This window comes from Hyla sarda, chromosome 4 (genome assembly GCF_029499605.1).
Source record: "Hyla sarda isolate aHylSar1 chromosome 4, aHylSar1.hap1, whole genome shotgun sequence".
In the NCBI taxonomy this organism is placed as follows: Eukaryota; Metazoa; Chordata; class Amphibia; order Anura; family Hylidae; genus Hyla; species Hyla sarda.
The window spans coordinates 339,060,048-339,072,697 of NC_079192.1; the positions used below are offsets into that span (position 1 = coordinate 339,060,048).

General features: G+C 38.6%; 1 protein-coding gene across 2 annotated transcripts in view; it reads right to left on the reverse strand.

Moving 5' to 3' along the window:
• SLIT3 (slit guidance ligand 3) overlaps nucleotides 1–12,650 on the reverse strand; it is a 574,817-nt gene that overhangs the window by 24,458 nt on the left and 537,709 nt on the right. For both annotated transcript variants that reach the window (XM_056516502.1, XM_056516503.1), the window contains 3 exons: nucleotides 10,422–10,515; nucleotides 8,648–8,785; nucleotides 1,504–1,744 (listed from right to left, as the gene is read on the reverse strand). In XM_056516502.1, coding sequence (XP_056372477.1) covers nucleotides 1,504–1,744; nucleotides 8,648–8,785; nucleotides 10,422–10,515 — 473 coding nt within the window. The remainder of the gene's footprint in view (nucleotides 1–1,503; nucleotides 1,745–8,647; nucleotides 8,786–10,421; nucleotides 10,516–12,650) is intronic.

A 12,650-nucleotide genomic window follows, 5' to 3' on the forward strand; every position in this document is an offset into this window, starting at 1 on the left:
TGCATGTGGATTAGGGACAAAGGTCCCCCGTATGATCAGGCCATCTTCACTCATGTTATTCCAGTCTTTAATTTTTTTATTTAGACTAATAATTTATCTAGTAAGGTGAGATTAGGATACAGAAAATGATATTCAGTTTTGGTTGGGCAACATGTTCTATTGAATGTACAATTTAGCTGACAACTTTAACACATTAAAGGGGTACTCCGCACCCCTAGACATCTTATCCCCTATCCAAAGGATAGGGCATAAGATGTCAGATCACCGAGGTCCCGCTGCTGGGGACCCCCGGGATCTCGGCTGCATCACCCACCTGTACGGCTTCCACCTCACACCAGCAACGCTGGAGGCTTCGTATCCCGACCACAATGGCGGAAGAGCGTGACGTCACGACTCCGCCCCGTGTGACCTCCCATAGACTTGCATTGAGGGGGCGGGTCGTGACATCACACTCTTCCGCCATTGTGGTCGGGATCTGAAGCCTCCAGCGTTGCCAGTGTGAGGTGGAAGCCATACAGGTGGGTGCTGCAGCCGAGATCCCGGGGGTCCCCAGCAGTGGAACCCCGGCGATCTGACATCTTATCCCCTATCCTTTGGATAGGGGTTAAAGATTTCTAGGGGTGCGGAGTACCCCTTTAAAATGATTGTCAGGGATCCAATTTACCCCCCGTGCTATGGCTTTTTTTTTTTTTTTTTAAGTGACACTCACTTGCTTGCTTGATCTCCCATGTGCCTTGTTTACATAGGTGGAGCAAGGTAACAGGCAACCAGTTAACATGCTCAACTATAACTCTGCACTGTGCATAGAGCCCTCCTATTAGCTTGGCTTTCACTAACTGTTTTACAGTCAGTCTCTCTTGCTTACCATGTGTCTTACGCCAAGTTTAACAGACCCCTATCCAGCCTAACTCTTCCCTTTTTTATTCCTCTCTGCCCCGTTTCTCCCCTGTACATTCCTACACATTTAGTACAGCTCACTTCAGGCATTCCCCCTTATGTCAACAGAATTTGCCTTCTCATTCTGTGAGCATGCACTCTTTTTACTGTACACAGTGCTGAGTAGCGCCACTGTCATCTTGCATTGCCTGCCAGACAGTCAACTGAAAGAGCCAGAGACACACAAGTCCATTCATACCATATACAAGGTAAAGAAATGCTAACTGCACTGGAGAGGTATCAGAAGACTCTTCTAACAAATTCGGAAATGTTCACTCAATGCAGATTTTGTTGCAGATTTTCCACTACTAAAGACTGTAAACCGCAATAAAATCCATAGAAATATCCACAAATGACGAATAAGGTTTTTCGGCAGAAGTCAGGCAACTATAAAGCAGATAAAATTTGCTACATTTGACCATAACTTTATATCTATATTGTCTTCCTAAAAGCTTGCTGTATATTATCCTATTAAAGTCAGTCAAACCATATTTCCTATACCTTTCAAGCCCAGTTAACACCATGTTAAATTATATTTGTGTCTATACGTATAAATATTTCACTTACCTGAAGAGATATATTTGCCTGAGGCCGAATTTTGGAACCAGTCAGTTCTACGTAGGAATCCTTGCCAACAAAGTTGACAGTAATAAGCTTTTCACATCTTTGACCTGCAAAACCAGCTAAGCATCGACAAACCGGTTCCTGTTGTACAACAATGCATTGGGCTCCGTTCTGACATTCATACTCATCGCAAGGGCTTGTCTGAAGTAGAACCATAGGAGGGGAAATTTCACAGAAGAGGCCACTTTAAAAAATTTTTAAAATATACATAAGTTATTATTTTTCTTATAACATTTTACAATGTAGCAAATATTTCAGTTAAATGCTTTAGACATGAATGGAGATTCCTATAACTGACTTTTCTGACATGACAATAAAACAAGATAAAGGTCAGACTGTGGGAGGACTGGTAGCTGGACCCATACAGTTCTTAGAATGTATCCTTGTCTCTAGTTTAGTGGGATTCACGTCCTGTCCATATAAATAAGTGTCAGTTAAAGAAACCTTTGAGCCACTTTTCCCATTGTTTCCTTTAGAACTCCCCCTGATTCCATCAGACTAGAAATATACATGCACTGCCAACTCTCATAGACAGGAATTTGTAGGTTTGCATTCTCAGAAACTGAGAAATTTGACTTCTATTTCATTGAAAACGCATTTAAATATTTTTCCTTCTAAAATATAATGTAAAAGGCAATGGAGTCTACAATGCATGTTACTGTATGATATTCTAATTACATATTTTATTAATTATATTATTGTTCATTAAACATTATTATTTGATGTAAGCATGACAGCAAGAAATTCTCCCTGACAATGTAATAACACACTGACCGTACAGTACAATCCACCCAAACATTAACAAGGATTACCGTGGCCACATCTTTTTTTATAGCATCACCATCATAGTGACCACCCAGCTATAGCCATTATGTCTGCTGCTAAGTGACATCTGAAAGCAATGCCTTCAAAGCTTGTTCAATTATTTATTAAAATGTTTTCCCTATTATAGACGGGAGTCACTGGTGGCCTTTCTGGATACACTCATGACGTTCTTATTATTTTTCCTATTTTCCCTATTAAATGAAGGATGTTTTTTTTCCTGACCAAAATGAATCTAAATACCGATCTGACTTGAGCATCAGTGTCTCAGCTTCCTTCTAGTTGAGGAGTCACACACTGTAGTTTTCTTTTATTATTATTATTCCTTATTATATAGTGTAGCATATGCTATGTGTCACGTATTCACAGGTACAAATTCACAAATCATCATATTGTACAGTTTCATCCTGTATAATAATATACAATGATATAATTTTAGTAACTATAATATAAAGTCATTGCAGTGAATGTTTTGACCCATGTTTCGTGTCAACTTCAGAATCTTTCTATTGATTTCACGTTTAATAATCGAACCATCTCCTGCCGAGAAAATCACTCCATAGAGCAACAAAATAGTCATAGAATCTAGGGATAAAATAGCAGGGATCCAGAGATGCTCAGAAGTTCACAGTATGTGCTTGAATTTTCTTTTTTTTTTTTTTTAAAGTTATAAACCTGCACTAGGAATCTGTCCACACCACTATAGCACTATTCAGAAATCCAATTTACAAAATATAGTCCTACACTATCCTAAAGGTAACCCACAATAATTCCTAAGATGATATTCACATGTATCAAAAGACCTTTTTAAAGGAAGACTGTTCACCCACACAGTGCACTGCACCGACTGAGTGCTCACATGACCTGCAACAATGAAGATTCAAATTGAGCCGGCGGGCCCACCTCCAGCGCGCAAGTCAGGGAAGATGGAAGCCGATCTTCGGATGGACAGATCTCCAGTTTGCAGGTACTTATAGCAGTAAGTGACCCCTCATCGGTCTCCTGTTCACCCACACTATAACCCAGTGTATTGGGTTTAGTGTGGGTGAATTGGATGACTGTTTTTCTTTCAATTCAAAAGCACAGTTTCCCCTAAGTTTAAAACCACCTATGAATCTTCAAACTCTTAATATTATTGTTTTCATATGTTCAGAATAAATCGTATAGCTATAAAACTACATAGAAACATTTTATAACTGGTTTCTCAGGGATATGGTTAAATTTTTGCGTTTGTATTACAGCGCTAGCCTCAACCTACAATCAGGCTAGACCTTGCATAAGTAATGAACCATATTTTTGTTGGTGCATGTGCTATAATGTTGAATAAATACCACAATAAAACCTTATGCTTTATTGACACCGTTCTTGAAAGCAATAAATATAACTAATATCTACTATATTGCTGGTAATTAATAACCGAGACAGGGATTTATTCTAATTGCCATATTTAGAGAAAAAATTTACTCTTTCTATTTGAAGGCAACAGTAACCTACCTCATAGGAGGTTGTTTTGTGTTCCTCTGATTCAAAACTGATTAAAAATGATGAATAAAATAAAACCATTCAAAATTGCATTGAAAAATGGTCTTATAAGGGAACAGCCCTCTTAAAGAAGATGACCACTAATGCACAGTGTACACTGAAACCAACTAACTTTCAAGGGTAATCTGGTGCAGGTTATTGTACACATATCTTCCTCCAACCTTACTACTGATGGAAATGAGAGTTCAATCTCAAATAAAACAGTTTTAAATTGACTTGTAGTTTAATGCATTGTCCTATTGGTTATCTATGTCAGCCTTCCTCTCTTTTTTTGGGAGATTGTTTTGATGGAATTTCACTATATACACTGTATGCAGAACTATTAGACAAGTTAGTATTTAGCATATTTGCATATTTAATTGGATTTAAGAATATCAGGTGATGTGTATTTGTGTAATGAGGGAGAGTGTGGCCTAAGGAGATCAGGGTGTGCATAATTATTAGGCAGCCTTATTTGCCCAAAATGGGCCAAAAAACGTATTAAGCTGACTCTGGAAAGTCAAAAACTGTAAAAAAAAAAAAAATTCCTTTCAGAGGCACGTAATACTGAAAGTAAAAATAGGCAGAGCTCCTCATAGAGTAATATCGCCAATGAAGTGTATAGGTTGTTCTCCAACATGAACCATACAAAATCCCCTGGACTTGTAGCAATATGTAGACAAAAAGGCATCACAAGTGATATAGCTATATGAGTAAAGGTATCCTACTTGTCATAAATGCAACCAAGGATAGAACAGCATGAATCTGCTCAGGTCGCTAATTCCTCTTAGATGGAAAATTGGTGCAGAGATATATATACTCTGTAATCTATCATTTACATGCATGGAATTCAAGATATTTTAACCTGTATACAATTATAGTGATAGGTATATAGGCATTGTCCAGTATAGGTAAATAATACTCATCTGGACCCTTAACATGGTCAGTAGGTAGCTCAAAAACATCCCAACACGTTTCTTGCCCCAATGATAAGGGGATGATGGGAGGAAGATGATGGCATCGTGACATCTAGATGATGTAAAGATGGCTGGTGGAGAAAAGATGATGCTGCCTAATGGTGTTGTCGCCATGTCTGCAGTGAGAGCTTGCTCCCTTTAAATATGCTTCCCAGGTCAATCTTAGCCTATTACTGCTGAGATTCCTAGATGAGTGACAGTCAGTCACTCCATTCATGTGGTTAAACGTAGCACTGAGCAGTATGACTCACCTGGAGGGGGCGTATAGGATGAAATCGGCATCTGTGTGCTGATCCCTGGCTGTCAGGGTGCCTCAGATGACTAATGAGGCAGTCACGTGAATAGGTCACATGACCACTGTGCAGGGCTGGAGACTGTGCATCCATATGCACATTCTTGGTTCCTGTGTAGTAAATGCGCCTCCGATGATTGACAGAGCGGTCACATGACTGCTACTTAGGGCCGAAGACTGTGCGTCTATACGTGTATTGACGGTTCAGTGCACATGCGCAGTGGATGGAATACAAGACCCGCAGGAAGCCTGTCTCCCCTCCATCACTATGTGCCTGCGCAGCCTTCACCGATGTGAAGAAATGAATGCTGTATTCGGGCAATGAATGTTGATTATATTAACAAAGCCACCATTCATAATGCACTGCCATAATGTCAAATGATGCTGAACTGAGGATAGATACATTACTAGTCAAGTTAAAATAGCATATTTAGCATAGTCCATTTAAAGGCATAGCACCCAATTTAAGGGGGCCATCAAAATACAAAGAAATGGATATATAGCATATATATATATATATATATATATAGAGAGAGAGAGAGAGAGAGAGAGAGAGAGAGAGAGAGCATAGTCCATTTAAAGGCATAGTACCCAATTTAAGGGGGCCATCAAAATACAAAGTAATGGATATATATAACCATCTGAATTAAAAACGCACAATGATTTAAAGACACGCTGTCCAGTCTTCCAAGGGGACCATAACTCTGGCCAAAATAACTGCTTAAATTCCATCGGAGCTATTATTGTTCAGATAATATTATTAATAGCCGGGGAGAAAGAAAAAATCAAAATTCCCCAACCACTGATATTCTTATGTAGTAACACATGGGGGAGAAAATCCCAATGGGGATTTATGGTGACTAAACTGGCAGTCATTTACCCTACCTATGTGTGTCTACTAGGGGTAAAAAGAAAATCAGGATGATAGGAAGCTCGTGTAATTAGTGGAGATGTCTAGTATGTGATATGAAACAGATAACTGACCCATGAGGACAATGATTGAAATAAATGCCTCCAAAGGATATACAGTCTCTGACCACGATCGGTCAGGATGGTATAATAAATAATATCCGAGCTGGAAAATCGGTTCTACCTGGACCAAAATATGTGCAGAGGATAATATGATTATAACCCAGCACTAGGTCCTTACCAAAGAGTCGTAAGTAGAAAATTAGGAGTGCTAAATAAAACAAGCGAATGAGAGAACTTCATTCATACCTAGGGGAGTGGTGGATTTAAACCGGTAAATCCACCTGGTTTCTTTCTGGAGTAGTTGTCTATAAAAATCACCCCCGAGTAACGAGGGTTGGAGCATGTTTATCAAACATACTTTTTTTTTTTTATATATATAAGCACGTTGTACCAAATGACTGCTATAATCAACTTTTAATACCAAAATATTTTTTGGTGGTGGATAATCACATTCATTTGTTTGTTTTGGGATTTTAGTGGAATCTATTAAAAGTAAAATTTTAGTGCCTTGCTGTGATACTAGTTTTTGGTTGACACTATTGACATATAATTTTTTCAGTGAGATTTTTTCTGTGTAGCGTAGGTAGTAATAAAATTATGCTTATAGTCTGTTTCTGCGGCGTGTTTCTTCTTTGGAGTGAATCTGGCTTAAGGTGTTTCCGGATCAATGTTTGCTTCTGTATTCCCAGTTCTTGGTCCGGCTAGGGCCCATTGGTACGCAGATTTGATTATTTCTTTAGGATAGCCTTTGTCAGCCAGTCTTTTGGATATAATGGTACTCTGTGCTTTATAATCCTTAGTTTTTGTAGATGATGGAATGCAGACAATGGAACTGTCCATATGGGAGGTTTAACTTCCATTTATTTTTTGTAGTGGCAACTGTTATAAGATAGTAGGCTGTTACAGTCAACTGTTTTAAAGAAGGTTTTGGTGATTTTTCATTCTGTTTGGAAAGTTCCAGATCAAGACATTCTATGGAACTTGCACAGCACTTTCCAGTGAGTGAAATGTTATAATTATTGATATTGAGACGTTTCATAAAGTCTTCAAACTCTCCCTTTGTTCCATGCCATATGAAGAGTAGGTTGTCAATGTATCTCTTATACATTTTGATGTTCTTTACCCATTAGTGGTTATTATAGATATACTCCTGTTCGTAAGCGCCCATGTATATATTCCTGAAAGCTGGCGCGAATCACGTGCCCATTGCGGTTCTGTGGGTTTGTTAATAGATCTTTTTTTCATAGATCTTTAATTTCCATTCTAGCCAGTGTGCTTGTTCATCCCATACACACCTCGACACAACACCATGGCACAGTGAATCTATTCCCTATGCGCACCACTAGCTACTCACACATCGGCCCGTGCCAAGATTTGTCATCAATAGTATTTTCCTGACTTGGCGCATGCGCAGTAGAGCCGGCCCAGTGTCAGCAGTTACGGAGATCAGCACGATGCGCTCTATTGCCACACATAGATACAGTTTTATGAATTATCATCCAGCTAGCGATTATTACCCTGCTCCAGTTCCTCTTCTCATTGTTTTATCATAGTACTGACATTTTAAGTATTACTCATTGTAACTGAATATTTTATTGTATATTTTACACACGCCCAGTGGGTGGAGCTTATTACTTGATGCAACAAACGCCAGGTTTAAATGCCTGCATAACATATGTTGTTGTTATAAAGCCTATATACTTGATGAAGAGGTACTGTAGCCTTGAAACGCGTTGCATACTGGCATAATAAAGACTGTATTGCTATCTACAAGAATCTTCTTCTGTTGGTTGCACCAAAGCCCGGATTTGTGGCACTCTTGATATTGCTAAGATATCAATTCATGCGGGCAGCAATGGTGAAGGCTTGAAGTTTGAAAGGTGTCTCCCCTCTGACCCATAACTAGTCCCCTGGGTGGGAGCCATCCTTGTCAGCTTTTCTGTAACCATGCCCCCTCAGCGTGATTGACAATCCAGGCATGAGCTGAATCATAGCTCTGCTCAATATGCCTAGGGAGCAGAGCTGTGACGCGTGTTTTCCATTAAATCTGCCCATTTTTCCTGAGGAAATCAAGCTGCCTAAAAACCTTAATATATTGTGTTTCATCTCCATAGGCTACACCCTCCATCATTGCAGAAAGACACATCACCTGATATGCTTAAAGAGGTTATCCAGAAAAGCAGAGCTAATTTCTTTCAAAAATTGCTTGTGTCTGTCTCCAGGTTGGGTGTGGATCTGCAGCTCAGTTCCATTGAAGTGACAGAGATGGAGCTGTTTTTGAAAGAAATTAGCTCTGTCTTTCCGGTTATTCCTGGATAACCCCTTTAATTATTCAAGTTAAATAGCTTAGAGTTGAAAAATATGCATAAAAATGCTTATATGTCAAAATACTTACTTGCCTAATAATTGTGAATACAGTGTATACACATATATACATGGACCAATTCTGCATCTGTTTGCTTGCAATGAGCCAAATAGCTGTATAGTTATGTTAAATAATTACCTGAAGCCTTGTGGGCACACACAGGTGTATCCTCCAACGTCATCCACACACTGAGCTCCATGTTGGCATTTATGGTGGACACAGTCATCTTCATTTATATCACAATGCTGCCCTACAAATCCAGGGGAACACTCGCACCTTAAAATATAAGAACAGAAGAGTAAATACTAAATCAGGATACACTAGCTGCAGTACACAGAATAAATGACAAGGGAAATAAGAAAATAAGAGTTTTGTTACCTTATCACTAGTGCGTGTTTCATGTGTAATGGAATCTAGCTATGAATCCTGTTCATATAGACTAGTATTATATAGACATGCTCTGTGCAAGCTTCTCCCAATGATCAGGGCTTCTACGGGAGCAGGTTAAGCCCTTAATACTTGGTATGTTGTTTTATCGCAGACTTTAAATGAGTCTATTAATGAGACTGAGGATTTCATCTTATTTTCTAGATGATGACCCAGACACAAGAATTAGGCCCCTCTATGACTGTTCTGCATAGTTGTGTCGCTGACTTATCACCCAGTATAATTACAATGAACATAAACCATAATCTTTTTGACAAGAGATATATAGAACCGAATGGCTCCATCCCTTGCCTATATTTGTATCTACAATTTATTTTTATTCTATTTATTTTTATTCATTTTTAAATGCCCAGAATGTATTAATTTTTAGAACAAATACACAGCACAATGTTTCCATCTGCTTCACCAGAGAATTACGCATCATGCTGAACTAATAACAGTTTGGTGGCACATTCTGGAGCGCACCATTTGGCAGAACGAATATTCTCTGAAGAGCACTTGAGTTACAGGTAGCAAATAATTTTAAATGAGGTGAAAGCAGATTAGACTGCATAAGCCAAAACCCACAGATGTCAGAAAAGCTTTTTATTCATGAAAATTCACAGCTATTATATGATTTGTCCAAGATGCCTTCAGTGAAATTTTTTTTCCTTAAGACATATAAAAATTGACAGTACAGTCCTCCTTCACATTATCTTTCTCTAGGTAGGCCGCTAAGCATAACAAAGGGGCATCCTCTACATTACAGGAGTAGTCTAGTGAAGACTATTCCAACTCCATTGTGCCCGGATTGAAAAACAAACTTTCATTCACCCAGACCTCTGATGAATCTCTATTGAGCGAAACATGTCGGGGGGCTGTGTCTGTCTGTATTTTAAAGTTCTTTGTTGCACACTACCAATACATAATGGCCTGAGGACTGCAGACTTAGGCTATATTTATGAATACTTGGTGACAATATTTGGTGCGCACCTAATAACTGGGACAGAGGAGAATATACTGCTCTGTATTAATTAGCACCAAGTTTATCCCAGCTACTGGAGGCTAGTGTGTCAATATTTTGTGGAAATTTTAATATTATATTACATCACTTTTACTGATTTAAATATAAGCTACGGTAAGTTTTATCAGGTTTATTGAGGATTTGATGGTGTTGTAAGTTGCTGTATTTTGATCCATTTTTGGTGCACTCGATTAACTAAGAGGCACAAACCCCCAGCATGTCTCCTTTATGCAATGCCGAGCCCCCTTCCAGACTCCTTCCCTCCCACTTAGCATGAGCAGAGTATATACTGAAATGTCACACAATTTGAATATACCCCACTGCCATGGCTTGCCGCACCTTAGTAAATGACCCACTATATAATTACTATGTACTATAAATTTAATTGGGTACAAAAGTTACATTCAGTGCATTTTAACACACATCCTTGAAAAAGGTCTAGCTATTGTGCTTTTTTCTTACCTGTATCCTTTGTCAGTGGAAATACATTTAGAGTCATGCTGACATGGGTTCTGCTCAGGAACACATGGATCAATAACTTCATCACAAAGTTCACCTTCAAATAGAATGCAGAGATTTTTACATGAAAAATTATACATAAAACTGAACTTTACAGGTAAGACAAATGACATGTTTTTGTTAATGTGTTAGCTAAAATAATACTTGAAGTGCTTATCTGTGTGGTCATGACAATGGCACAGAACCGGGAAAAATGTTAGAGTTACTTTATTTTTATTCACATCTGCAACACAGGTGAAACAATGGGGATGGATGGTGGGGTGGACACTGCAAACCTAAAGAGAATCTGTCAGCTCCATTTCCATCTAAGGGCTGTTCAGATAAAAAAGCAAACTGTACCTTTCCTGGAACCGATGTGGTTGCCAAACTTATAAAATCACCTTTTTATTCCTCAATCGAGTGTCGAGGATGCAGAGCATAGCTGCTCAAGTTCCACAGCCTAGCACAAGTCCTTGCTCACTCTCACCTCCCAGTGGTACTTGTACCCGCTGTGGTACTTGAGCAAACTGGCTTCACCTCCTTGACACTAAGAAATAAAAAAGGCGATTTTAGAAGTTTGATAGCCGCCTCTGCTCCAGGACAGGTATAATTTGCTTTTATACCGCAACAGCTATCCAACAGTGTCTGCAGCTTTTAGCAGCCAATACAGCTAACGAGTTCCCCTTAGGATTCCCTTGGCAAGGCATACCTGCCAACTTAGGGGTCCAACCTTGAAATGTGTTATAATTCTGTCCACTTGTAATTAAAAATGGAATACTAAGAATATTTCAGACAATTCTGGATTCTTCTGTGGAGTGGAGACAACAAAATCCTCCATCTTTGAAATGAATTATATACTTTTGGATCACTCTCTCTATACTCTGGATAGTCAGACAGAACATATCTGACAGCCCTTTATACACTTATCATATACAACCAAGAATGTCTGATTCCTGGATGTCTATCAGCATCATTACCATACCAGATCTGGTAAAAAAAAAAAAAAAAAAATTCCCAAACCCTGAAGAGCAATATGTATACCATGGAATTTGCTTAGTAAATACAATTAGTCAAACCCATATGAGATAAGAAACGTTTTTCATTATTGGCACTCAGAATTGTATGCATAGGCGTTCTGTCATGTTGGACAATCCCTATGTCATATACCAGATGCATATTTTGTTGTACAAACTGGAATTTGTCATGTGGACCTTTAGTGCAAGTGGGGCATCCTTCTCTGTATTATTATATTGTCCACGTACATAATTTATTTCTGTGATATACACAGTGTCGGATACCTGGTCAATCTTTAGAATAAGGGAATATAAAACTCTTTAAATGGACACTGTCATTAAAAAAATTTTTGCCTATGATACAGCAGGTAGAATAAATACGATTTGTATTTTACTCCCTGTAAAAAAAAAATATTTTTATTTCACTTTAATGGCCTTATAAATCTGGCCACTAGGCGTCTCCCTTCTGGTCCAGACCACATTACGTTTGCTCAAAAGCATAGACTTTTGTCTCCTGCTGGACTGGCAGGAGACCAAACTCAAGAAGTGCGGTCTGGCCATAGGCAGTGAATAGCACTCGCTCTCCCTATTTGATACAAATCTTATTTATTTCACCTTCTGTATCATATGTAAAACATTTTTTTAATGACAGTGCCCATTTAAACAACTTCAGTTAGAAGTACTTGTGTATGAACAGTATTTGCACTTTTTCAGTGACAGTGTTACAATTACAGGTTGTATGTGTTAAGACACTGCGGCTTATAACAGCTGTAAGGGGAAAATGAAACACACAGACAATATATGAATTATGAAGCTCAAATATTTGAAAAGTGAAATGACCTTCAACCATCTGGTCAACATTTCATTTCAAGAGAACATATTTCTGAATTGCCAACCAGACATTTGCTGCCTCCTGGCACTCAGCGGCTCTCACCTGCATTATTGCTGCACAATCTAAAGCACTATTCATCAGAAAAGTATTTGTAAAATGAAAAATGGGACTACAGTATGTTTATGCCAGGTCATTAGCCTGACTACCCAGCAAAAAATATGTAAATGAAGTGAAAGAAAGCGTTTTATATATTTTTTTATATTTAGCCACGTATACAGTTTGGACATGGTGGTTGGTAGATCATGAGTAAAAAGAGATCTTAATAATAGAGCCAACTGTACAAGTTAT